We start from the raw sequence: 26,189 nt of genomic DNA on the forward strand, positions 1-26,189 counted from the left end.
TTTCCTCCTTTTCTCTACTTGGATCCTCTCCTTCGCAGAGGGAAAAGAAGAAGAAGAAGGGAAGGGAGGAAAGAAAGAGTGCAGGAAGAGGAAGGAAGAGGAACAGCCAAAAAAAGAGGACTAGTCCCAAACCAGAACTAAGAGACTTTCAGAGGAACAGCTGCTAGGAATGCAAAGAGATGGAGGGAAAGGTATTAGCATATATTATTATTATTATTATTATTATTATTATTATTATTATTATTATTTTGCATTAAAGGGAATCATTTAAAGACCCAAAAATAGGAAGATCTGGATCAGTGGTGTTTGCATGAAGATGCAAAAACAGTGCCACCCTTTTAAAGCCAACCCCTTTTGCAAAGCTTTCCCTGTATTTGTTTTTTAAGTTAGTTATTTGTTTATGTGTTGGTTTGTTATTGTTGTTTTTGGTGCTCCTTTATTTCCTCCCAAAGCCTCCTTTTCCTTCTGGACTATCCAAGGGTCAAGCCTGGTTTTGGCTTTGTAGCAAGTGCAATCACACCCAGAATCCACAAAAAAGCAAAGGGTTGGGGTTTTGCTGCCACTTGAAACATGGAGCAAAGCAAGGAACAACTTCCAGAATCCACAAATAACATCCAAGGACCCACAAAAAAGCCAAGGGTTGTGGTTTGCTGTCACTGGAAACATGTATCCAGAAAGCTTGCAACATGTCTTTTGCATTTTGCATGGTTTTGGGTGTCTCTGGTTTTGTGGATTTTGGGTGTTGTTGCACTTCTTGGAGCGGCATTCAAAGGGGATTTTGCAGCACTTAGAAGCATCAACTTTCCGAGGCTTTTAAGGTCCAAAACATACGGCAGGAATGATCTAGGAAATCATGGGAATTGTAGTTTATTGCAGCACCAGAGCTCTCTGACAGTTAAGACTCAATGTCTCACCGAACTACAGATCCCAGAATCCTCTAGCATTGAGCCAAGGCATTGAAAGCTGTCTCAAACCGGATTATTATTTCCAGTTGCATACTGGCTTTCCAAAACCAATGCTGGAAAGCCAGTGTGCAACTGGAAAAATTCAATATTGCAAAGGCCTGGTGGCATACAAACATTTCTATCTTTACTGATTTTGGGAATTCGGTGAATTGTAGTTTTAACGTGGCTCTGATAGAGAAAGCTAAATAACTCATAAAACGACAGATCTCAGAATGGCATAGGATAAACCCATGGCAGTGAAAGTGGTGTCAAACTGGAGCATTCCTGCAGTGCGGACGCAGCCTACGCAGCGCATGGCGAGGCCGGTTGGATGTGAATTAACTTGCAAAACAAGCAAATCCAGCTCGACAGGTCAGTTTAAGGTCTGCTACTCCTTGGATGCTCCAGGGAAGCTCATCTTATATCTTAATGTGTAAGAAAGAAAAGCTTGGATTTTGTGTGCCATTAGGGTGTTGCATTGGGATCTGAGAGAACCGGGTTCAAGTCCCTGCCAAGCTTCGAAGCTCACTGGGTGACTTTGGGGTTAGCCTCAGGATGCATCCACACTGGAGAAATAATCCACTTTGAAACCACTTTAGCTGCCATGGCATCCCTCCATATTTGCGGCTTTGATTATTCATGGATTTGATTAATATGTTCCTCTCTAAGAATATCTAGGTCCTTCAGTGCAACTCTATGGTCACCTTTAACTAAAAGTCGCGCTGAAAGACCTAAAGATTCCTAGAGAGGATACTCTACTAGGCCTTTATAGCTCCTCCAGCGCAGTTCTATGGTCAGTGTCTGTCGGACATTGACCACAGAGTTGCCCTGGAGGACCCAGAGATTCCTAGAGAGAAGACTCTACTAGGCCTTTGTAGCTCCTCCAGCGCAGTTCTATGGTCAGTGTCTGTCGGACATTGACCACAGAGTTGCCCTGGAGGACCCAGAGATTCCTAGAGAGAAGACTCTACTAGGCCTTTGTAGCTCCTCCAGCGCAGTTCTATGGTCAGTGTCTGTCGGACATTGACCACAGAGTTGCCCTGGAGGACCCAGAGATTCCTAGAGAGAAGACTCTACTAGGCCTTTGTAGCTCCTCCAGCGCAGTTCTATGGTCAGTGTCTGTCGGACGTTGACCACAGAGTTGCCCTGGAGGACCCAGAGATTCCTAGAGAGAAGACTCTACTAGGCCTTTGTAGCTCCTCCAGCGCAGTTCTATGGTCAGTGTCTGTCGGACGTTGACCACAGAGTTGCCCTGGAGGACCTAGAGATTCCTAGAGAGAAGACTCTACTAGGCCTTTGTAGCTCCTCCAGCGCAGTTCTATGGTCAGTGTCTATCGGATGTTGACCACAGAGTTGCCCTGGAGGACCTAGAGATCCCTAGAGAGAACACTACTAGGCCTTTGTAGCTCCTCCAGCGCAGTTCTATGGTCAATGTCTGTCGGACATTGACCACAGAGTTGCCCTGGAGGACCCAGAGATTCCTAGAGAGAAGACTCTACTAGGCCTTTGTAGCTCCTCCAGCGCAGTTCTATGGTCAGTGTCTGTCGGACGTTGACCACAGAGTTGCCCTGGAGGACCTAGAGATTCCTAGAGAGAAGACTCTACTAGGCCTTTGTAGCTCCTCCAGCGCAGTTCTATGGTCAGTGTCTGTCGGACGTTGACCACAGAGTTGCCCTGGAGGACCTAGAGATTCCTAGAGAGGTGTCCTCTCAGGGAAAAACATGGCGTTTTTGTTATTTGCGGTTTTTCCATAAGGTTTTGTGCCCCTAACCCTAGTGAATACGGAGGGACAAGTGTAGTTTATTGTGGCACCAGAGCATTCCTTTTTGTGAAAAGCGTGTTTAGGTTTGGTAATAAATAAAGATAATTTAATACCAGGCAGGTCTTAAATGTCACCATTTCTTTCTTTCTCAGGAATCTGTCACCCACTTGATCTAAAAATCCACTACCAAGACAAGCTGGCCTTGCAAGCGCCTCGCCGGATCTGTTTTTAAAAAGCGAGGAAAAGCAGCATGCGGAAAGGCGTAGGACTGGAACCCAGAACCGACGCAAGTTAGGGACCGGCCTCTGCGAAACCTCAAGGCCGGAAAGAACCACATTTTCTGATCAAGGAGACACAGTGAAGAAGAAAGAAGAAGAAAATTAACACAGCGATCCATACCGGTTTTGCATTTGTTTGTGCGTTTGTTTAAAAAGAGCTTTAAATAAAGAGATTTATCTATAGAGCAAAAAAACAGCAACCAAGCTTTGCATTTTTAACCTATTTTTTTAAACCGACTTTCTTTTAAAGATAGAAGGCGGGTGTTTTTTTAAAGTAATTATTTTTATATTCTTTTCTAGAAAAAAAGGGAGGAAAAAAATCTCTCTTTCCTTTTTTCCCTCGGACAATAGTTACCCGGCATCTATCTCCGCGGATCGGATTTCGTGGACGTTAAAGAATTGCATTTAGAGGATAAAACGCAGAGGAGTCGGCAGAATCAATTGCTACCTGATCCGCGAAAGAAGCCGCAAGCGAGAGACAAGGGACTTGCTTAGGATTTTTATTTTAAAAAGACCCTTTTTTAAACAAATTTTTTGCTCGGGAGCAACCTTGTGTTTTATTATTTGCTTCCAGTTTTCTCAGCAGTGCCTAACCGAGACAAATGCCTCTTTAAAACCAGTAACAAAATCTTTTACGATGCACTAAGGGTGGCTTTTTCAATTCAGAAGAGAAACATTATCCCCATTATATAGGAATCTGATTTTCCCCCCCGTAAAACCCAGGCTTGTTTTTTTGCTGTTGTTTGGTAGCGAAGAAGGTTGGAATTGGATCCAAGAGGCACTGGATTTTATTTTGCAGGAACCGGAGACGCTAAGTTTGGAGAGGCCTTTGCAAACGGAGAGGGTTGTGAGTTTTCCCTTGGCAAAACCCTGGCGTCCGTTTTCCGCCAGAGAAGCAGAAATCGGGAAAAACGGAAGACGAATTCATAAAGTTCAGCAGAAAGCAAAAGGAGAGGTTTCTTTAATGAGTAAAAGAGTAAAACCAGAAAATAGCCAGGAGATTCGGAGTTCATCGGAAAACAAACAGAGAGGGTTTTCTAGGGTCTCTCATGCAAAAAAAGAGTTAAAGCAGGAGATAACCAGAAGATTCAGAGTTCATCGGAAAGCAAACAGAGAGGTCTTTTGGGGATCTCTGATATGGGAATAAAAGTCAATCCAATGGATAGATAACCTGGAGATTCAAAAAATATCAGAAAGCAAATGGAAAGGGTTTTTTAGGACTTCTCATACATAAACCAGGAGATTCAGAGTTCATCAGAAAGCAAACGGAGAGGTTTCTTTGGGAGCTCTTGTATGGGAATAAAAAAGTCAAAGGCATAGGATAAGCAGGAGATTCAAAGTTCATCAGAAAGCAAACAGAGAGGTTTTTTAAGGATCTCTTGCACAGGAATCAAAGTCAAACAAGGACATTCAGAGTTCATCAGAAAGCAAACGGTGAGGTTTCCTTGGGATCTCTCATATAGGGTTAAAAGAGTCAAAACAGAAGGTATCCAGGAGATTATCGGGGCACGCTCTGCAGGAACAGGGTGCTCTGAATGGAGCCCAAAGAGTCGCCCGAAGGAGAAGGGAAGCCGGAGAATGAATCATCCGGAGGGGAAATGGGCCAAAAAATCCAGGACCGAGAGGCAGAGGCCACTGGCGTCGGGTTCGGACAAGAGATGACAACAGGAGATACCCCTGTGATAAATGGGCAGAAGCCAGTGCTACCCGGAGTTTTATCTGGCGAGGAGAAGATCAAAGGAAGTGATTTAAAAGAAGACGAGGGACTGGATGACAAATTTGGAAAACTGGCGATGTCCAAAGAGTCAGATTGCAAGGGGAATATTGAGTTGCCAGGAGGAGATACCCCACCGCAAGGTGCAACCCCTTTGTCGGTGGGTTCCGACGCCAACCCTTCCGAAGAAGTGGCTGAGGAGGAGATGGCCGCCAAACCTCGGACGTCTCCGTCCAACCAACCCCAGCCACCCGACTTCTATTGCGTGAAGTGGATCAGCTGGAAAGGCGAGAGGACACCAGTCATCACCCAGAGCGAGAACGGTCCCTGCCCTCTCCTGGCCATCATGAACATCTTGTTTTTGCAGTGGAAGGTAAGCGGAAGGGGGACAGAGCCTCCAGGTCTGGCAACAGTCTGTCTTTGAATGGTATGTTTCCCAAACTTTGGTCCTCCAGATGTTTTGGACTCCAGCTCCCAGAATGCCTGATGGTTGGCCCAACCGACCAGGGCTTTTGGGAGCTGAAGTCCAAAACATCTGGACGATCAAAGTTCGAGAAACACTGCGCTAAGGGATAGTCAGAAAAACGGAGGTGACGCACACACCTCTTGCCGCCTTAAAGAGGCATCTTAAGCCCAGAGCTTTGTAACATGAACGGAATTGAAATTACTTTTAGTAGTAGCTAAGGGTGCGTCTTTATTACAGAACTATTGCAGTCGGACACAACCTTAAGTGTTTAGTGGGACTTTGGGATTGGCCGTTTTGTGAGTGATTTCACCTTCTTGGTCAGAGAGCCCTGGTGACACAACGGACTACAAATCCCAGGATTCCATAGGATGGAGCCACAGCAGTTGAGGCCGTGCATTAATTCTGCAGTGTGGCAACCCTCAAATGGTGCATCCACACTGTAGAAATACTGCAGTTTGGTACCACTTTAACTGCCACGGCTGCATCCTACAGAGTCCTGGGATTTGGAGTTTGGGGAGACACTGGCACTCTTTGGCAGAGAAAGCTAAAGATCTTGTCAATAAATCCCAGGATTCCACAGGATGAAGAAATTTTCCAAGAAAACCTCATGATAGATTCATTTATTGCCTTAGGGTTGCAGTAAGACGTAATTTTCTGAGCCTCAGGTCCTCCCAAATGTCTTCTCTTTTTGCTTCTAGGTCAAGCTGCCTCCCCAAAAAGAAGTGATAACATCCGACGAACTGATGGCTCACTTGGGTACGTTATAGCATTGCTCTCGGAGATATTAACGGACATTTTTGGAATATTGAATATAACCTTTCTCTATTTCTTGGCCACTCCTGAATTATTTCCTCCCTGGGTCCTTCTATATCTAGTTGTTGGAGCCAACTCTTTGCCCGGCTAGCCAAACACTAACTAGCTCCTCTTCTACATCAATTTATTACAGGGTACAGGTTATTATCATATTATATTAATTGGTATTCTGCTCTTTTCCCAGAACTGGGACTCAGGTTGAGTTTCCCTTGTCCAAAACGCATGGGACTCTTGCGCATAGATAATGGTATACCTAATATTTTGAACTAATCGTGAGCATGAAACAAAGTTATTATTATATGTCATTATATTTCATAGGACTTGGGCATCCATGGATTTTGTTATCCACGATGGGCCCTGGAACCAAACTCCAGCAGATACCGAGGGTTCACTGTATTCTGATTTTAAGCCACCCTGACTATTTCTAGCGAAAGATCAGCCTCTCTTCTTCTCTCTCCTTCAGGTGACTGCATCTTATCCATCAATCCCCAGCAACAGTCAGAGGCTCTGCAGTTGAACTTCCAACAGGTGAGCTTAATCCTGTCTATTTTCATAGTCTGGGCCTTTATCCAAACTTACTGGACTCCATTAGGCCACCAGTACAAATGGGCCGCCAACCCATAAACAGCCGTTTGGCCCCATTTGTCTAGCTTTTCCTGCTTTCTTTGCTTTAACACCTCCCGGATATGATCAAACTTTGGGGACTGATTTGAGCTTCCAGGTCCAGCGGCAGCTTATATCAGATAAGGGAGACTCGACCTGTAGCAATACAGACATTACATCATGCCTTTCTCCTCTCTGTCTCTGCTTTATGGACAGAACGTGAACGACGCCATGATGGTCCTGCCCAAACTCTCCACGGGGCTGGATGTCAACGTCAGGTTCACAGGGGTCTCCGATTTCGAATATACCCCTGAATGCATTGTCTTCGATCTCCTCAACATCCCCCTTTATCATGGATGGCTGGTGGACCCACAGGTGAGACCTCCCCACCTTCCAGACCTTTGAATGTCGTCACAGTTTCAATTTCTGGTGACTCCGTGATAAGATAACCTCCAAGATCCCTGGTCATCCATAGGAATAAGGAGATTGTGTACATTTTAATTAAGTATGTATTTTGTATTTTATGGTGTATTTTGGTGTTGTCACCCATCTCGATCCTTTTGGGAGGGGCAGGATATTTATTATTATTATTATTATTATTATTATTATTATTATTATTATTGCCCTGATCAGGTCTTGCAAACTCAGGGCCAGGGCTTCCTTGATGGAGTCTATCCACCTGAAATGCAGTCTCCCCTCTTTTCCTACTGCCTTCTCATGATATGTCCACAATTCAACAGCCTCTGTTTAGGAACTTTGGTTTCTAGGAAAAAATCAGGCTTGGTTTGTCCTTGAACCCATTCATTTGCGGATATTTTTTGCAGTCTATGGTATCCATAAATCTCTTCTCCACATTTCAAATGAGTTGTTGGGGGATGCTTTGGTTTTGAATTCCTGCATGGCAGAATGGGGTTGGACTGGATGGCCCTTGAGGTCTCTTCCAATTCTATGATTCTGTGATTCTCTTCCTATCTGCTATCTTCAGTTTTTACAGCTATGCATAAAATTCAGAAATGCAGTGGCCTTGGACCATCTTGACTTTTGGTATTTAATGGTAATGTCTTCACGCTTGTCTAGTCCCTTCAAAAGACTACTGAGGACTTAAAATGTGTGGATTGAAACTCAAAGAGCACATTTACGGCTCCTATAATCTCCGTTTTGGAACCTCTTTCTCTCTCTGCCGCAGACGCCGGAGGTGGCTCAGGCCGTCGGGAAGCTGAGTTACAACCAGTTGGTGGAGAAGATTATCACCTGGAAACACTCCAGTGATCCCAATCTGGTGACCGAAGGTAAAGCACATCCACTTCATCTTAAGATCCTCTTAGAGTGGACATTTTTTCCCCCAAACTTTTAATTTCGAAAAACAACCATGAAGCAAGACGAAAGACAAGGCGACGAGTCACAACACAGTCAGACGGGTAACGCAAACATTAATTCCAAAACTAACTGTATGGCATCTCTTATATCTAGTTCTCCGTTCACTTGATGAGAAAAGAGAAGACCCCGACTGCTCCTATATGTTCATTGTCTCTTTCTGTGCCTTGATATGGTTCCTCTTTGTTTAAAACCCTACTATTTATGAGGTTGATGGTGGTTTAAGACTCTATTCTTTATGTGTTCGCTCATTCTTTGAAACCCTGGAATCCCTGTTTTATAGTGGAATCTCTGCCTCGATCTTATTGGAGAGGCAGGGTATAAATAAATTATTTATTATTATTATTATTATTATTATTATCATCATCATCATCATCATCATCATCTCACCATCATCCCCAACAAGGTTTGATCGCGGAACAGTTTCTGGAGTCTACAGCCTCCCAGCTGACTTACCATGGTCTTTGCGAGCTCACATCCACGGTCAAAGAAGGAGAGCTGAGCGTCTTTTTCCGAAACAACCACTTCAGCACCATGATCAAAAACCAGGTGGGCTTAATATGGGGATGTGTGTTTAAATATCTAATGCGGATACAAGGAATACGGATCACGCATTGAATACATACAATGGGCCCTTGGTATTCGTTGGGGTTTGGCTCCAGGATCCTCCTGTGGTTACCAAAAACCATGGATGCTTATGTCCCATCATATACAATGGCATAGTAAAATGGTGTCCCTTATATTACTTTTTGGAATGTATATATTTTTTGAATATTTTCAAGCCGTGGATAGTTCAATCCGCGGACAAAGGATCTGTGAGTATGTAGGGCTGACGCAGTTTTACAGAGGCAGGTCTCAATTTATGTTAACCTTGCATTTCCAGATAAATTGAGACGGATGTAAAGCGGGGGAGCTGGTCCCATAGGGAAAAATTGCAAAAGTGAAACACATTGGAAATGATTTGTTCTTGCAAAGCTGAAAAAATGGAAGGTTTCCATGCCATCCTAAACAAAAGTAGCTGACATACCTTGCCTCACCGCTGACCAACCCTTTTTATTATTGTCCACTAACCCCTCCAGAGCCACCTGTACCTCCTGGTCACAGACCAAGGGTTTCTCCACGAGGAGCAAGTCGCCTGGGAGAGTTTGCACAACGTGGACGGAGATGGTTGCTTTTGTGATGCCCAGTTCCACCTCAGCCACGCTTTGGGCAAAGAGGCAGCCGGGGGGTCTCCTCCGGAGCAGCACCCCAACCAGAGGCAGGTGGACCAGGTAAACGGAGAGCCCCAAAGCCCTCCAAGCATTTGAGTTCGGAGAAGGTGGTTTGGGAAGGTGGTCTATTTGGACAAGCATTTGAGTTCGGAGAAGAGGGTTCGGGAAGGTGGTCTATATGGCCATGTAGTCAAGTCCCAGTCCACTAGTTCTCTTCTGCAAGGTTCCCCTGTTGTGGCTATAATGCGGTATCTTGAAATCCAGACTACCCCGGATGTTTCATACATGCTCCATTGTTCTCCCCACAGGACTACATGATCGCCTTGTCCCTCCAGCAGCAACAAGGGGGAACCCCGTTGAGCGACCTAGAACTTGCTCAGCAATTGCAACAGGAAGAATACCAGCAGCAGCAGCCTCCGCCGCCGCGTCCGGTCCCCCAAGCGCAGGTACAAGGAGGTGATCTCGGCCCCTTCACTCCCAACCTAGTATAGTCAATGTTCCTCCATCTTTCTTACCGGGGTTTGGGGAGGGGATGCAGAAGACACCAAAATCCAGTGAGATCAATGGTTGAATCAGTGGTGTGTAATGAGTGGGCCAGAAATGTCGCCTGTGGGTCAATTGTGCCCCCTAAAAAGCTATTTTTGCAGTTATTATTCCCCCATTGGCTACTGTTTTCCAAAACAGCATATAGGTTGAGTCTCCCTTATTTGAAATCTTTGGGACCAGAAGTGTTTTGGACTTTTGATTTTTCCCTCTCGGATTGTGGAATATTTCCATGCGCATAAGAAGACATAGGAAGCCAGCATGGCATAGTGGTTTGAATGTTGGACTATGGAGACCAGGGTTTGATTCCCATCTCAGCCATGAAACCCAATGAGTGACCTTTGCCAAGTCACACACTCTCAGCCTCACGGGATGGCAATGGCAAAGGCAAACCCCTTCCGATCAAATCCTACCAAGAAAACACCATGCTAGGGTCACCATAAAGGATCTGTAGCACACAACCACAAGATATCTTGGAGATGTGACCCGAGTCCAAGCACTAAATTCTTTTGTGTTTTCTTGGTGTTTCCCAAACTTTGGTCCTCCAGATGTTTTGGACTTCATCTCCCTAGTTAGTTTGGCCAGGAATTTGGGGAGCTGAAGTCCAAAACATCTGGAGGACCAAAGTTTGGGAATCACTGCCCTACACCTTATGCACCTAGCCTGAAGGTAATATTATAAGTTTGTGCATGAACCAATGTTTGTTCAGCTTGGAACACCAGAAAGCAAAGGTGCCACTCTCTCAGCCGCCCATGTGGACAATTTTGAATGTCGCAATTCCAGATTAAGGGAAACTCAACCTGTAACTAGCTTTGCTGGGAATTTAGGATGGCTGCGCAATGAGAGATTCCTGAAAAGAAAAGCAACATTGCACAATGCAGATTGGGTGCCATTGTGCAACTACAGTGCACAATGTGGATGTATGTGCAACTACATTTCCATGAAGTGTTTGCCTGATGTGTGTAATGCAATGCCTCTACCTGCACTTTGAAGAAAGATCCACACTGTTTTCTATTCTCTTCCTTTCTCTGTTTTCTCATTCCCTTTTTCCCTCTCTCTTCTCCCGTATTTTTAGGGAAGGAGCCCACCGCCGACCCGACCCGCTGGAGAGCGCAGGCAGCGCCAAAAGCAGGATTCCGACTGCATTCTCTTATAACGCCAACCTTGAAAGGCGGTCCATGTGTTTCTCAACCTCTGAAATTTCGGAGAAGACTGAACTTCCCATCCTGTTATGCATTTGGAAGACTGTTATTCTCAGCGGTCTCCTCCGCGCAAAGGCTGAAACCAAAATTTCGAAGCTAAGTTAACCTTTGGATAGCAGCAAACCTCTTTCTCGGTGTTTCTAATTCTCTTCTCCCTCCCGGCCTATTTAACCTCCGGCGTGTGGTTATTTTTTAAGACCTCTCTTTTTTGTGATTATTTTAAAATTCCTCTTTATGTGGGTATTTTATCCTTCCTCTGTATGTGGGGGAAAGATGAAAAATGGGGGGGGGTCGTATCACTTTTTGGCCACATCTTATAGGGACTTTGGCGCAAACGGAGAGAACATATCCTATGCCCTTGGAAACTTATCAGACTGTTGCGGGATTCCAGGAACTGTAGTCCAAAATAAGTAACTTTTCCAAGCCTCTGTGTGACCAAAAAGGCCTTCTTTGGAGATTCAGAAATGTTGGGTTTACGTGCAATTTGGGTGTATTTGCAGCTTTAACAGGAGGTCTGTAAAGATGTTGGGTCTCCATACATCTTCCAATGCGGTCGTTGAGCATCTTGGGGTTAAATGCTTTGTGATGCGCCATTCTGTGGTGCATAATAATAATGATGATGATGATAAATAATAATGGGAAAGCATCCAGTTTGTATGCAGAAGTTCCAGGTCCCATCTCTGGTGCCTCCTAAAACCTTGGACAGCTGCAACCGCTCAGATTAAATGCAGGTTGCAAAAACCATGTTCCTTCCCAGACCAAGTTTGGGCAAGTTACTTTTATGAACTACAATTCCAGTATCCACACAGCCAGCAGCTTTGGGGAGTGAGAGCAAGATGAAGAGACGCTGGGAGTTGCAATCCCTAAAAAAGCAACTCTCTGAAAATCTGCTGCCAGAAGTCGTTGGACTCCATTTCCCATCCGCCTTAGACCATGCCATGCCTCATGGGAGGCATGATTCATTTGTGGACGGATGGTGTTCCCCTCCTGGATTAAGCCGCACCAGACTTGGCGGCAGACAAAGTGTCCGCAGCGGCAAAAAGTACTAAGGTTTTCCGAATCACAGGGACATGATCCAACATGGGAGGGAAAGAGAGGGGAAAGAGAAGCTAAATCTCACGAGGGAAGAAACTACAACACTAGTTCTGTCCAACTTGTAAATGATTATGTTGCTTTGCATAGGAAAACAATGAGAGTGAGACAGTTGAATTTGCACTTTGAAGAGGTGTCTGGACTGCAAATCCCATTGCTCTTCATTGGCCAACAGAGACTATGAGAGTTGTAATCCAACACTGTCTGAAAACTGAGGGGAAACTAGCATGGAGAAACAACCATGGGAACAAATTTAGGGATCCCAAACCTTAAAATTTGGAGAGTTTTGCCACACCAAAACGGAAAAATAAACTTTGCACATTTGCAATGGAAAACTTTTCCAACTAATCAATTCCGACTAAGCCATCGCAAGGAAGCTCTCAATTGCTGGCCATAATGAAACGCTTCCAAACATATTCTGCGGCTGTTGGAAATCAAGCTGAAATTAAGCCCGGCAAACTTGTATTTCCGAGCTGTAATGGTGATTTGGAGCAGGCCATAGAAATAGAGGATCTATCGCGCAGCTTGCCACGAAAAGAGATGGCGAGGCGCGAAGTGATCAAGACAAGGTTTAAAATCAGTACGGAAAATAAGCTTTAACCGTTTCTTTATAATTCATTAGTAAGATAAAAATTCATGAATAAGGTAAATGAAACGTGGGTCGCATCGCCAGGATACTGCCAATGAATTGAGGAACAGTGCTCTACTCTGGGGCTGCCATCTATTTAATGACATTTTAAACGGTTTAATCATGTATTTGGGGTTGGACTAATGAAATCCACGCAAGTTTACACTCGAATAAAACGATACTTCGGAAAGAAAAGTTGTGGGCCTGGTTCTTTTCGGAGGTATATTAAATGGAGGGTGGAAATAAACTAGTACAACTGGTCAGTCCAGACTTTTCCATATGGCTTCCTTGGCCTGTTTATGAATTGCTGCCTTTTTTAAAAATTCAGCTCGACTGACCATACTCTCAGCTTTGGAGGAGAAGGACAAGATCTGAGTCTAGGTCTCAAAGGTAGTCTTCATCTGTTCATGGAGGATTGTGTTGGGCTTTTATAAATCTTCTGCCCTGCAAAGGCCAAGCAAAGCCGCCCGGTAGTTGCCTTTCGTCTCGTCCTGGAAGGACAGAAAGAAAGAACACATTGCATTCAATATAAATCACCACAGTACAGACTGGGTTGGGCAGACTGCAGCCTCTGGCCCCAATGCCCCCAAATAATAATAATAATAATAATAATAATTATTATTATTATTATTATTATTATTATTATTATTATTATTATTATTATTTAAGATTCAGGTCAGTTTTTGTTCCCATATGACACAGAAACCCCCCCTCACCTCCAAAACACATGGAAATAGTTCTTGTCCAAATTCCAAATCCTCTTCCCAAAAAGGCTTCTCTGGGAGATAAATGTGATGCAAATGCACCAGTTGCTCCTTAGGTGACATTCTGGAGCATTTCAAGGCACGCATATATATATTATTACAAAATATCATAATCAAAACAGTTAAAACAGTCTTTCTATCTATCTTTGGAACATCTCTCTCTCTCTCTCTCTCTCTCTCTCTCTCTCTCTCTCTATATATATATATATATATATGCATGCTCCAAACATAGATGGATGGATGGATAGATAGACAGACTGTTTTAACTGTTTTAATTGTTTATGATATTTTGTTATAGTATACTTGGGATGAGGGAGGGAATTCATAGAATGTATTTTAATAGGTGGTATTTTGTACTGTATTTTATCTTATGTTGTAAGCCGCCTCAATCCTGCCGGAGAGACAGCATATAAATAAAACTTATTATTATTATTAGATAGATAGATAGATAGATAGATAGATAGATAGATAGATAGATATCCCTAGCCTTGAAATGCTCCAAAATGCCTTCTAGGGAGCAACTGGTACATGTGCATAGATAGACAGACAGACACACACATAGAGGTATAAGTATATATTCTAGGGAGATATATGTATATATACACACATACATATATACCTAAGGCTGAGGGTTGGAGCTGGGAAGGTGCCTCCTTTCAGCCCCAAATAAACCTGCCTGCGCACAGACTGCAACTCCCATCTTCCACCGCCAACCCACTGCCTTGCCTGGGACCTCTCTTGCCTCCGTGAAACCTCTATGGCCAAAGCCCACCAACCGTACCCAGATCAAAGAATACAGGGAGACATCGTAATGCTTCCGGAGCTCGGCGCGGATGCTCAAGAGGTCGGTTTCGCTGCGGGAAATCATGATGCGCGCCAATGTTCTCAGGTTGGCTCCAGGACCCTGGGCAACGAATAAAAAATGGGAATTAGATGATATAAAAAGCCAAGCCATCATCCTTGCAAGAATGGCAGAATCAAAAGGTTAACAACAATACACTTTCCGCCAGCAGCACAAACAACTTACTACTATTATAGTGTAGTGTAATGTAATGTAATAAGGTAAAGATAATGGCCAGAACATCACAGCCTATGTTTTGTAACTTTACAAATTTATAGTGATGTTGCCAAAGTGCCCTGAAAACCCTGTTAGAGAATTCAGTGAAGATGCGCATCCAGACATTGGAAAGAGTGCTCTGATACGCATTAGGCATTTTCGATATGCATCGGACACTTCTAACGCACATCAGATGCTTCCCATGCGCATCAGGCAATTTCAATGTGCATCGGACACATCTAATGCACATTGTGCAGTTACAGTTTGAATTGGTCACTGGGCACTTCCAATGTGCATCAGGCACTTCCAATGTTCACTGGACATTTCTGGTGCACATTGGGCACTTCGGACATTCATTGGCCCCTTCTGATATGCATCGCACATCTCCATTGTTCATTAGACATTTCCAAAATGCATTGGGAATATTAGATGCAAACTGGGCACTTTTGTTGTGCATTGGACACTTCTGACATTCATTGGACATTTCCAATGGTCATTGGGGACGTCTCATGCACATGGGACAGTCCTGATGCACACTGGGCACTTTTGTTGTGCATTGGACACTTCTGACATACATCAGGGGCTCCTGTTATGTTCCAATTGTATTCCAGCACTTCCTAGCAGGTGCCCAGATGTACATTTAGGACCACGCTGATATGCATTGGTGCCTATTGCACATCGGGCCACACCGTATCTGTCCACCAACATTGCCTGTATTGTAAGTCCCAGCAGCCTGTAGTTGAATATGGACAATGCAAAGCTACTGAATTCACTTTTGGACACATGTGTGGCTGCCTACAAAGATGTACGTCCCAAGGAGAATGCCAGTTATTAATACAATAAGGAAGGCCGCGCACCCAATGGATCAACCCATCGAGGAAGCCATGCCTTTGCAAGGTTGGCTTGGAGGCCTCTCGTTCTTAGGGTCCCTATAAAATGTCATAAAATGCTCACCTTAATAGCTTGGTAGAGCTTTGTGGCAAAATAGAGGGGTGTGTTTCGGATGAGAGAGACTGCAAAAGAGAACATGTCACAGGTTACCTCCTGCACCTTTCAGAAATGGGCAAGAACAGGGCAAGAAGATGGGATTGCCAGTTGAATTTCGACCCTATTTCAAAACATGCCATGCCAAAGAGAGCTGTGGCATGCCAGCCCTCTTGCAAAGTGATGGGAGTTGCAATTTCCTCCGTCAGCTTAATAAAAGACATCCAGAACAATCACTAGCCCCGAAGCGTATTTTGTCAGCCCACATTTTGCTAGCTGTGGCTACTCCAGTCTTTAAAAATATCCTTCCGGAGAGGAGCAATTTTAAATTCCAGCCACAGACAAAGCGCTATGTTGCAAACTGTATAAATTATGCAAAGGGAGAAGCACTGAAGCCTCATTGTTCTGTAGTTTGCATGACTGTTCTTTGCAATTTCGCCTTTGTCTCATTGATCCAGGTCTGGTTAGTCCAGCATGGAAGAGGACAAGAAACCGAGTCTAATAAATGTGTTTTTCAACTACGTTTTGGCCTTTGTGAGATTCCGAGAGACGCCTTACTTTCACGCTTCCGAGCAAAACCATCTCAACTAGTAACTTGGTTTTTGTTTTTGTTTAATGGAGAGTGAGAGAAACTACTTTTTAGGAGCCTGCTCTCCATTCATTTTTAGTATCTCCGGAGATCAAAGTGCAAAGTGGATTTCACTTCCTCTGTCCTTTTGCAGACAGATGGGATTTCAAGACTGGTTTGTTGGAACAATAAAATGTGGAATTACCATTTTGAACCGCCAACTCGGATGTAACCAAGCTATTTATAGCAGCTTTAAAATAAAACAACGCCCAAACAGGTTGACCTGCTCCACAGGCGCCTTCTTTATTGGCATCTTGGAAAAAGCTGGGTGGCTAGGCATTCTCTAGATAAGGCTTCTATGCCCTTCTATGCTAGGAAAAGCTTCTGTTGAATTGTTCCTTATACTTCCATCATCTCCTATGAAGTATTTATGGAGGTCACCCCATTTTTAATCTCAAGCAAAACACTGGAGGTCCACCAACAGAGACTCATTTAGCATCCAGTGATCTCCTGAGCATGCACAGAGTGTATTCCTGCAGACCCCGGTGACACCAATCTTGGAAGAAAAAGAATCATGCTCATTGGAATCTCTTATTTAAGGGAAATTAAATAGAGTCTACATGCCATCCTGTCTAGTGCCCTCCAAATATATTGGTTTAGAGTATCCATCATCCCCAGATCCGACATAGCATAGTGGTTTGAGCGTTGGACTATGATGCTGGAGACCATGGTTGAATCTCATCTCAGCCATGGAAACCCACCTTGGGCAAGTCCCACTCTCTCAGCCGCAGAGGATGGCCATGGCAAACCCGCTCTGAAGAAGCTTTCCAAGAAAACCCTGTGATAGGTTCACCTTAGGGTTGCCATAAGTCGGAAAGGCGCATAACCCCAACAGACCTCGTCCCCAGCCATCTGGGGATGATGGGAATCAGGTTAAGGAGAGCTGTTTTGCATCATACCTACCCAATGTTAAGAGAGCCTCTCCGTCGCCACCCTGAAAGTATTTATCCACAGTGTCTTCAATCTGCAAACCGCTCTGTTCGTGGTACCAGTTGAACACTGCGGAGAGGAATGAAGGATTAAGAAATTCCTAAACATTTGGAAAGTGTATTATTATTACTACTACTACTACTACTACTACTATTACTTCTTATCAGCCATAGAAAACTCCTTGGGCAAGTCACACACTCTCAGCCCCAGAAAACCCCATGATAGATTCACCTTAGGGTTGCCATAAGTCAGAAATGACTTGAAGGCACACAACAATAACAACAAGGTGGAAAGCAGCAGGAAAAGAGGAAAACTGCATTCCAGATTAATAGACTCTAAAGCGACGTTTCCCAAACTTTGATCCTCCAAATGTTTTGGACTCCATCTCCCAGAAGCCTTAGTCACTTTTGGCTAACAGTCAAGGATTCTGGGAGCTGAAGTCCAAAACATCTGGAGGACCAAAGTTTGGGAAACGCTGCTCTAGAAGGAAGCCTACAGCTGCCCTGAGTTTGCAAAACCCAAACATAGCAGTCGGTGGATGATAGACTTGGAGGTCTATCGTTCATGGGGCCACCATAAATCGAAGTTGACGGCAGTGAACGACAACAATTTTAGTCAATGTAGAGACAGTTTACAATGCCGTAAGAAAGAAGAGAAGTTGGGAACGAGGTTTTTGGAGTACCATTCCCAGGATCTCCATACTGTATATAATGGGGGAGAATCATTGGAGTGGATCTTGACTTGACCTTTTTGTGACGAACTGTGTGAAGATGTGCATGCAGTCAGTGGGAAGAATGCCCTGATATGCGTCAGGCACTTTCGATGTGTGTCGGACTTGTCCGATACGCATCAGATACTTCCCAGGTGCATCAGGCAATTTCAATGTGCATCGGACACATCTAATGCATGTTGGCTTTTTAATACGCTGCGTGAGATGCCAACATGGCTGAGCACCTCTTCTCCCCAACGTAACACCCAGCATACAAACACAACCCAATGGCTAGCATTGGGGCCTCGGCCTTGCCTCTGTTGAGATGCTCAGGGCTGCGCTGGGTGAGGATCCGGACCCATTCGCTTTCCTTCGGCCGCCCCAATTCGCCGCCGTCGTTCTCCAGGAGAGCCTAAAACAACACAAAACTACAACGTCATTTCATGAGGTTGTTTTCCAACAAACAGTCCTGTCATTTCAACTATGGACATCCCCTCTTGTGGATAGACCTCTCCAACTCAGTTTCCCCACGACTCTGGGAGCAATGAGAAAACCAGGTAACCAAAGGACCCTAAATCTTTATTTAGGAAATGAAATGCACATCTGTCTCCCGCTTTGACAAACCAGAATCCGGGGAGAACGAGACCCTGATACCCAAGCGCATTCTCATATAATTTGTTACAAAGCCCATGTGTTGGGGGAAATCCCATCAAGCGAACAAAGTGTCGACTCCTAAGCATGGTCATGTACAGCCTCCTGTAAGGTAAAGAACCCTATTTCCTTGCTACATCACCCAGTCTTTTTGGGATGCATCTACACTGTAGAAATAATGCAGGTTGACGTCACTTTAACTGCCACGGCTCCATCCTTACCAAATCCTGGGATTGGTAGTTTGGGCAGCTTTTGGGAAGAGAAGGCTCAAGACCTTGTCAAACTACAAATCCATCCATAGGATGGAGCTGCAAAGTGGTGTCAAATGGCATCATTTCTACAGTGCAGATGCACCCATGGTCTAAACTCTATATCCAAGGGGTTAGGACCTATTTCCAAAGTAGCTTGGATAGATCTTTTAGGGCAGGGGTGAGAAACGCTGAAAGGCCAGGGATAGTTTGGGTAGGATTTCTTATGAGGGGATGCTGGACCTTATCCTCAAAAGGGCTGGGTAATATCTTGAGCCATGGCAGTTAAAGTAATATTCCCAAATGTAATATGCACATTTGTATATCCTCTCACCCTTTCCATAATAACCTCATCCTGCTTAAGGGACTTGGCTCATGCACAGAGTGCTTTTGCGCAACTCTTGCTCCCTCGTTCATCAGCATGCGAGGGCGAACTGCCATGTTGGATGGACACGCAGCAGGAAAACCTGCATAATATTTATTTTGTCGCACACCCAGCTGGCACAGACTAATAATTCCTTAATGCCAGTCTTGCCCACATTGTCTGGTAATGAATTAAAGCCCTTGGCAAACACCACTGAACGTGCAATGCTTTGGAGAAGGCTATTTTATTGCCATCAATAAAACAACACCCCTTGCTGTCCTTGTGCCTTCTTAATTTGTCCAATGATGTATTATTGTTGTTGTTGTTGTTATTATTATTTCGCCTTTCTGCCAATATGGTGAATGTAGGGACTCAAGACAGCGCCAGTGAGTATTGCAAATCTGCACCAATGACGCATTTACACACCGGATGCATTGCACACTCAGCCCTGGGCATTAAGTTGTGACTGCCATTTAAACATGGCATCCCTCCTAGTCCTTGCCAACCAGATCTCACCTTTGTATCTTGCTTTATCAAGATGTAGTCGATGATCCCGGAGTATCTTTCCCGACTGCCCTGTTGGGATTGCAAAGCAAGGGAAAAGGAAACATAGGAGTGGGTCAGGAGAGAGAGAAAGCATCTGATGTCTTCACTACAGTCGCCCTTTTGATAGACAACAAAAGTTGCATCTGCACTGCATCATGCCTTCTTCCATAGATGTGGCAGGGAGAGGTTGAACATACAGACACATGTTTGCATCCCTTTTTAAGAAACAGGCCAAGATTTCTCGACTTTCTTGGTTTGAAAGGAAAGGTGGGCTCTTTTACCTGGATCAAGGCGACAAGGAGGTCTTTCAAAACGCCGCTGGTCCCCGAAACGATGCCCGCCTCCAGCTCCGATTTAAAATCTAGAAACGGCAGAGGAAGCAAGATGGATGCAAGCCCAGATTAACAACAAAAGGTTGCAACGCATTGGATTCTATCCTGATGCAATGGATGCAGGATGAGAACCAGAGAAGCAATGTTTAAGGCAATCCATCAGCATTTTCCAACCGGATACTTGGGAGCAACAATGTCGGTGGAGCAGTGAATCCACTCTGGGTTTTAGACCGAACTTTAAAGGAGTTAGCCAAGGGGTATCCTATCCCCAAAACAAAAAAAGATGGTAGCATGAGCCTAAGACTCAAGTCCAAAACAGCTCATGCTAACAATTGCTTTCTTCAGGTTAGTGTCAAAGGTGCTGCAAGGTCCCTTTGCAAACATTTTCCAAATGAATACAGCATTATCTTTGATTTATAGCCATGCCTTAGGATCCCAGCTGTATGTTTTAAAAACTAATTATGCAATTATGCATAATTATTATGCAATTATGCATAAATATGCAAAGATAGGCAAAAGGTGACTGCTGGATTACATCAAGAGTCTGATCCAGTCCAACATCCTGGTCAGAAAGCGATGGAAAGTTACCTTTTTTTGGACTATAATTCGACCCCGATTTACAAGAGTGGCCAACCGCAAAGCCCAGATTTAGGACACGAGGACGATAGGACTTTTCACCTGTGCGCACCAATGCTTAGAGATAGACTTTAAAAAGCATTTAATTTCATTTTCTCCCCCAAGCTATTGTTGTTTATTTCTTTTACCATGCTCATAAAAATCCATGATTTCCCGGAGCTGCTCTTTCGTGCGGGTGGAGAGGATTTCCGCAAGGGTTTCTGCCTCTGAGCCCTGCAAAAACCATGGTCCACTGTTTAGAAATGGGGTAATGTTGATGGCAGCAACCCATAGAAGAGACTGCCATAGGTAGATAGACAAGGACCTTACCTCCAGAGCTGCCTTGACTTCATGGGCATCAAACTGGGCCATTGGTTTCAATAGTCCAACAACGAGGGCCTCCAGGTTTCCAGATACAGCGGCTTCCAACGTTTTCAGCAAATCCTGGAGAGCAAACGGACTTTTAAAACAAGGAAAGGAAACCTCATCCCTCCAGGGGGAAAAGTACTCCAGATCCCATCATTTCTAGATGGAGTGGTCAGAGTTGATGGGGTTTATTGTACGGAAACATCCGGAGAGCTGAGAATATGTGGCTCAGACAGGAGTTTATCACACTGGGGCTGATTTCGGCATTAAAGAGAGATTAAAGCTCCTTGAAAGCATCCCGCAAATAAAGCGAAAAGGGCGAGTCATTGCGCAAATGTCTGTCTCACACAATTGCACCAATTGCGCTGCCACTGAAATCTCAAACGTAAAAAGATGTGCATTAATGCTTCTTTGTGACCACTTTAAAAGTGGGTTTTGCGCGACGTCATGTGAAATCATTACATAATTTTTCTGGGATATTCAAAAGATACACTCCTGGTCTCCTTCATGTGATGAACTCCACCTTGTAGAGTTGAAGGCTTTTTCATGGCCAGCATCCATAGCTTTCCGTGGGTTTTTTGGGCAATGTGGACATGTTCTAGAAGAGTTTATTCCTGACGTTTCGCCAGCATCTATGGCTGACATCTTCAGACACAGTCCCTTGGTCATTTTGCCCTCAATATTCTCTGAAGATGCCAGCCACAGATGCTGGCGAAACGTCGGGAATAAACTCTTCTGGAACATGGCTACAGAGCCCGAAAAACCCACAGAAAACTATAAACTCCATAGTGTTTCTTTCCATCAATGTTTCCTCAACTGGGCACCTCCTAGATCAGCGATGCCCAAATTTCGGTCCTCCGAGCGTTTTGGACTTCGGCTCCCAGAAGCCCCAGCCAGCTTGGCCAATGGTCAGGAGTTCTAGGAGTGAAATGCCAAAACATCTGGAAGGCCGAAGTTTGTTCTGGATGGACTAGAGATCCCTAGCCAACATGGCTATCGGTTGCAATAGGAGTCAATGTCCAAGAGGTCTGGATGGGCCGTCTCCCTACTGATACCAAAAACTGGAAGCCTCTCTGATGCATTCTCTAAACCAGATTGTGGTCTATGAAGATGATGTGGCCCACATGGCTTTAGAGGATGATGTTTTCAACAGCGTCTCACCTGTTTCGTGAAGGCCAGAAACTCCTCCGAGATTTGCTGCCTCTGGTCATCGCTCCTGCTGGTCAACAAGTCAATGATAGTCCCATAATGGACACCTGAAAGAATATGGTCATTTTATTAATTGGACATACATAGTTTAATTGCCTCGTAACGACAACTTCTGTATGATTCTAAGATGCATATTCGGGTGCATCTGCAGAAATGGTGCCGTTTGATACCACTTTAGCTGCCATGGCTCCCTCTGACATATCCTACATCCTACCCTGGGATATGTAGGTTTACAAGGCACCGGCACACTTTGGACAAGAGCATAGTAGTTTGAGCATTGGACTAGGACTCTGGAGTCCAGGGTTCGAATCCTGGCCCGGCCGTGGAAACTCATTGGGTGACCATGGCTAAGTCACGCTCTCTCAGCCTCAGAGGATGGCAATGGCAAACCTTCTCTGAACAAATCTTGCCAATAAAACCCTGTGCTAGGGTTGCCTTAGGGTCCCCTAAGTCGGAAACAACTCAAAGACACAACAACAACACATAGTCACACCAATGGCACTATTACCATAATGCTAAATATTCCCTCCTAGCCCATCCTAAGAGCCAGCAGCCACATCGCAAAGGAGATCTGTTCAGCTGCCAACCAGAGCGCAAGGAGGAGATTGTTGTGCAACTTGAAGGCACAACAACAACAACAACAAAAGCCTATGTTGCAGGGCTGTTGTGCATATTTTTAGAAGGCTAGAAAGGACTCTTGCCTAAGTATTATGGTTATAATGGATGATGGCACCATTACCTTCACCGCTGACTGCCTCCAAGAGAGTTTGGACATCCTTCTCCACATCAAAACTCAAATGCGGCCGGATGGTCCCTAATGTGCCCCACACTGCAGTCTGGGACGAAACAGGACAAGAAAACACAACCGTCACAACCCCCAAACCCAACTCTATTAAAATTTGGGTTGATTTGGAAAAAGAGGCTACACGCACTGGGCATTGGTTCGGGTTTCCAAAGTGTGTTTTGCAAGTTCTGAAATGTCCACGCTCAAAGAAACCCATCGTTGAATGCATGTATCACAAATCCCATTGTCGCTGGACCACATTCCCGCTTACAAATAAATCGCTTTGTGAACCAAATCAATGGAGCCGAGCGTGATTCACCCTACATTTGCCCCGATCGCATTTTCTTGCTGCAAAATAAAATAAAACAACCCCCTTATGGTTCACATCGATTCAAATTGAACCCGCACCAGCCGGCCAAAGGGCAAATTTACATCGATTCCGATCTGCGTCTGGCTCACACTTGCGCGGAATTGTTTTAGCCAAAAAGACGTGGCAAATAATCAGCGCCAAAAAGACACAGGTTAAATGGGTCTAGCGCATGGACCCCCCTCTCCGAATCACTTCAGCAATTCGGTTCAGGTGTGAACCAGGGTCATTTAAACCAATTTGCACAAATTGCGGTTCAAATCAATTTGCGATCCGGTTTAAAAGGTAGTGGGAATGAGGCCTTACTCTTACTCCATATGTGACAGCACCTTGCAAAGGCTGAATAAATGAACTATGACTGCATTTCGCAGCGATGACCCATAGTCCAGGACTGAGCCCCACCGCGGCTGTCCCTCTCACCTTCTCCGCCAGAGACAGCTGCTTAAGGATTTCGTCCGCCATCGATGGCTTCTCAGGCTCCTTGACTGGTGACATCTGGTAGCCGCAGTGGCCGTCTCTAAGCTGGAAAACACAACAAAAATGAGGTAGAAGGATTCATAGGGGACACAGGGTTCAATGCCTGCCTTGGCCCTGAATCCCACTGGACAAGCCGCACTCTTTCAGCCTCAGCAGTGGCAAACCTCCTCTGAACAAACCTTGTCAAGGAAACGCCCCGGCAATTAGGAATTTGGAAACCTGGCAAAAAGCCTTCCTGGAGACATCTTGGCTCCGGCGTCAATACACACCGGACTAGTTTGCCTTAGGTGGCTATAAATCGGAAATGATTTGAAGGCGCGCAACAGCAACAAAAATCCAGAGGTGCACACTTTTTTTCCCTTGCAAATGGCAACATCCACTGAAGCCCCAGGATCCAAATCACATCACGTTGCCAACTTTTTGATGACGATGATACACTCATCCCTCTACATATGCTGGGGTTAGCATCACAGGACCCCCATGAATATGGAAACACATTATGTTTCTACCTGAGAGAACATATCTCTAGGAATCTCTAGGTCCTCCAGTGCAACTGTGGAGTCAACATCCACCAGATATTGACCATAGAACTGCGCCAGAGGAGCTACAAATGCTTAGTAGAGTATTCTCTCTAGGAATCTTTAGGTCTTTCAGTGCAACTCTGTGGTCAAGATCTGCCGGACATTGACCACTGAATTGCATTGCAGGAGCCACAAAGGCCCAGGCAAGTCTCTCTAGGAATCTCTAGGTCCTTCAGTGCGACTTTTGGTTAAAGTCAACCATAGAGTTGCATTGGAGGAGCTACAAAGGCCTAGTAGAGTATTCTCTCTAGGAATCTCTAGGTCCTTCAGTGCGACTTTTGGTTAAAGTTGACCACAGAGTCACACTGGATGACCTAGATATTCCTAGAGAGGACATATTAATAAAATCTGTGAATAATCAAAGCCACACATGTGGAGGGGCATCTTGGACTCAATTTCTCTCTACCAGGCAGCTTGCAAAAAGCAGAAATGTGCAAGTCCCAGCCAAAAGGTTTATCCACCGTACACCTTGCAAATACCCCACATTTGCAAGAGCAGAGAAGGAACTTACCTGTCCCGATGTCGTCTCCGAATGGGAATGAGAACAGCGTTGTCACGTAAGGGAGATGGCAGGTGTGTGTGTATTTGTGTGTATGCGACAACCACCCGCACCCACCCGCCTGTGGGTAGGACCTCAGCCATCCCACGATAAGAAAGATGGAAAAACCAGTCCGGCGTGTGCTGAACACGGAGCCAAGACGTCGGAGGATGGCGCTTGGCCAGCTTTCCAAATTCCTCTCTCGCTGGAGGGGCGGCAGGCACGGACTTTCCAACAAGACGGTGGCACAGGCCCAAAAGGAGAGATGCGCCAAAGGGCCATAACTTTCCCAGGCAAGGGATCGTGGCACACCTGACAGGTAAGTCAATACCTAGGACTCTTTGGGAAGGATGGGAGCCAAACTGGGAGGCAGGTGCGAGAGGTTTCCAGGGTACCTTTCGAGGAGAAGCCTGTGGACTGCATCTCCCAGCAGTCTTCGCCGTCGGCTCTGCTGAGGATGCTGGGACCTGCAGTCTGGAGGGTTGCTCCCCAAATAAGAATTGTGTCTCCTTCCCCGATTACATTTTCTTTCTAGCGCTGTGGCCACTTTTGGATGATGTTTGTTGTTGTTGTTGTTGTTCTATTCTGGCTGCAGAAGTTTGGATCGCCCCAAAGTGGAAGCATTGTGGTTGGAGCGTCGGACTAAAACCCCAGGATCGGTTCGTCGTAGGCTCTTCCGGAAACGACTTGAAGGCAGGCGGCAACAAAATATGGAAGACTTTAACCTCTTAAATAAATATAATTTATCATTATCATCATTATTATTATTATCATGGTTATTATTATCTTACCAGGGGGATAATTCGATGTTTGGCTGCCTGTGTTTCATTCTATCGATGGGTTTTCATGGAAGGAGCATCTTTTCCAATCGATGCTGAAGAGAGGAAAGTCTATTTGATGGAGATGCTTTGAATCCTATTTTGGGGAGAAAGGAAGAATACTGTATAGTAATATATATATATATATATATATATATATATAGTACATATAGTAATATAATTCCATTAAATAAATAAATGATGGACTCCTGGATCCAACCTCGCAATAGCTCACCGAACTACAGATCCCATCAAATCTTGAGCCACAGTAGCTAAAGTGGTGTCAAACTGAATCATTTCTGCAGCCGACCTCAAAATACCAGGGACAAAATGCAGGGAAAGTCTCCATTGACTTCATGTCCAATCTGCAGATGTTTTAGGCTGCGTCCGCACTGCAAAAACAATCCAGGTTGACACCGCTTTAACTACCATGGCTCCTTGTTATGGAATCCTAGGATTTGGCGTTCATTGTGGCGCCACTGCTCTCTGATAAAGCCACTTGTCTCACAAAACGGATAGCATTTGATTCAGGACAGTTGAAGTGGGTTATTTCCGCAGTGTGGATGCAAGGCTTAGGCTGCCTCCTGTTGG

The 26,189-nt window shown here is 44.9% G+C and overlaps 2 protein-coding genes across 3 annotated transcripts; one reads left to right on the top strand and one right to left on the bottom strand.

The window, feature by feature from the left end:
• Positions 1-6: 6 nt before the first annotated feature.
• On the top strand, positions 7-12,493 carry LOC149301797 (ubiquitin carboxyl-terminal hydrolase MINDY-1-like). The gene is made up of 11 exons (XM_089483234.1): positions 7-191; positions 2,859-3,122; positions 3,336-5,071; positions 5,863-5,920; positions 6,441-6,505; positions 6,797-6,955; positions 7,767-7,869; positions 8,361-8,503; positions 9,034-9,225; positions 9,474-9,611; positions 10,784-12,493. Exons 3-11 carry the CDS (start codon positions 4,520-4,522, stop codon positions 10,862-10,864), a joined length of 1,491 nt encoding a protein of 496 aa, XP_089339360.1. The 5' UTR covers positions 7-191; positions 2,859-3,122; positions 3,336-4,519; the 3' UTR covers positions 10,865-12,493.
• Positions 12,494-12,592: 99 nt separating this feature from the next.
• ANXA9 (annexin A9) lies at positions 12,593-25,379 on the bottom strand. 2 transcript variants are annotated; one of them, XM_089483251.1, is made up of 13 exons: positions 25,176-25,379; positions 23,605-23,706; positions 22,773-22,869; positions 21,986-22,080; positions 20,789-20,902; positions 20,608-20,692; positions 19,793-19,872; positions 19,482-19,541; positions 18,018-18,114; positions 16,967-17,062; positions 15,406-15,464; positions 14,176-14,298; positions 12,593-13,121 (listed from the first exon to the last, which is right to left on the bottom strand). In XM_089483251.1, exons 2-13 carry the CDS (start codon positions 23,677-23,679, stop codon positions 13,059-13,061), a joined length of 1,044 nt encoding a protein of 347 aa, XP_089339377.1. In that variant the 5' UTR covers positions 23,680-23,706; positions 25,176-25,379; the 3' UTR covers positions 12,593-13,058. The 2 variants fall into 2 exon arrangements, with proteins under 2 accessions (XP_089339377.1, XP_089339378.1); XM_089483252.1 differs by lacking the exon at positions 25,176-25,379 and adding an exon at positions 24,754-24,900.
• Positions 25,380-26,189: the final 810 nt, after the last annotated feature.

Source organism: Sceloporus occidentalis, unplaced genomic scaffold (genome assembly GCF_023333645.1).
Source record: "Sceloporus occidentalis isolate IW3139 unplaced genomic scaffold, rSceOcc1.0.p SCAF_20, whole genome shotgun sequence".
Taxonomy (NCBI): Eukaryota; Metazoa; Chordata; class Lepidosauria; order Squamata; family Phrynosomatidae; genus Sceloporus; species Sceloporus occidentalis.

Excerpts from the sequence above, each read along its gene's own strand:
- LOC149301797 (XM_089483234.1), top strand. The coding sequence starts at position 4,520 with ATGGAGCCCAAAGAGTCGCCCGAAGGAGAAGGGAAGCCGGAGAATGAA. Across the intron at positions 8,504-9,033 it reads GCACCATGATCAAAAACCAG|AGCCACCTGTACCTCCTGGT; the intron begins GTGGGCTTAATA and ends TAACCCCTCCAG. Across the intron at positions 9,612-10,783 it reads GTCCGGTCCCCCAAGCGCAG|GGAAGGAGCCCACCGCCGAC; the intron begins GTACAAGGAGGT and ends CCGTATTTTTAG.
- ANXA9 (XM_089483251.1), bottom strand. The coding sequence starts at position 23,679 with ATGTCACCAGTCAAGGAGCCTGAGAAGCCATCGATGGCGGACGAAATC. Across the intron at positions 22,870-23,604 it reads AGCTGTCTCTGGCGGAGAAG|ACTGCAGTGTGGGGCACATT; the intron begins GTGAGAGGGACA and ends GTTTCGTCCCAG. Across the intron at positions 19,873-20,607 it reads CATGGATTTTTATGAGCATG|ATTTTAAATCGGAGCTGGAG; the intron begins GTAAAAGAAATA and ends TGCCGTTTCTAG.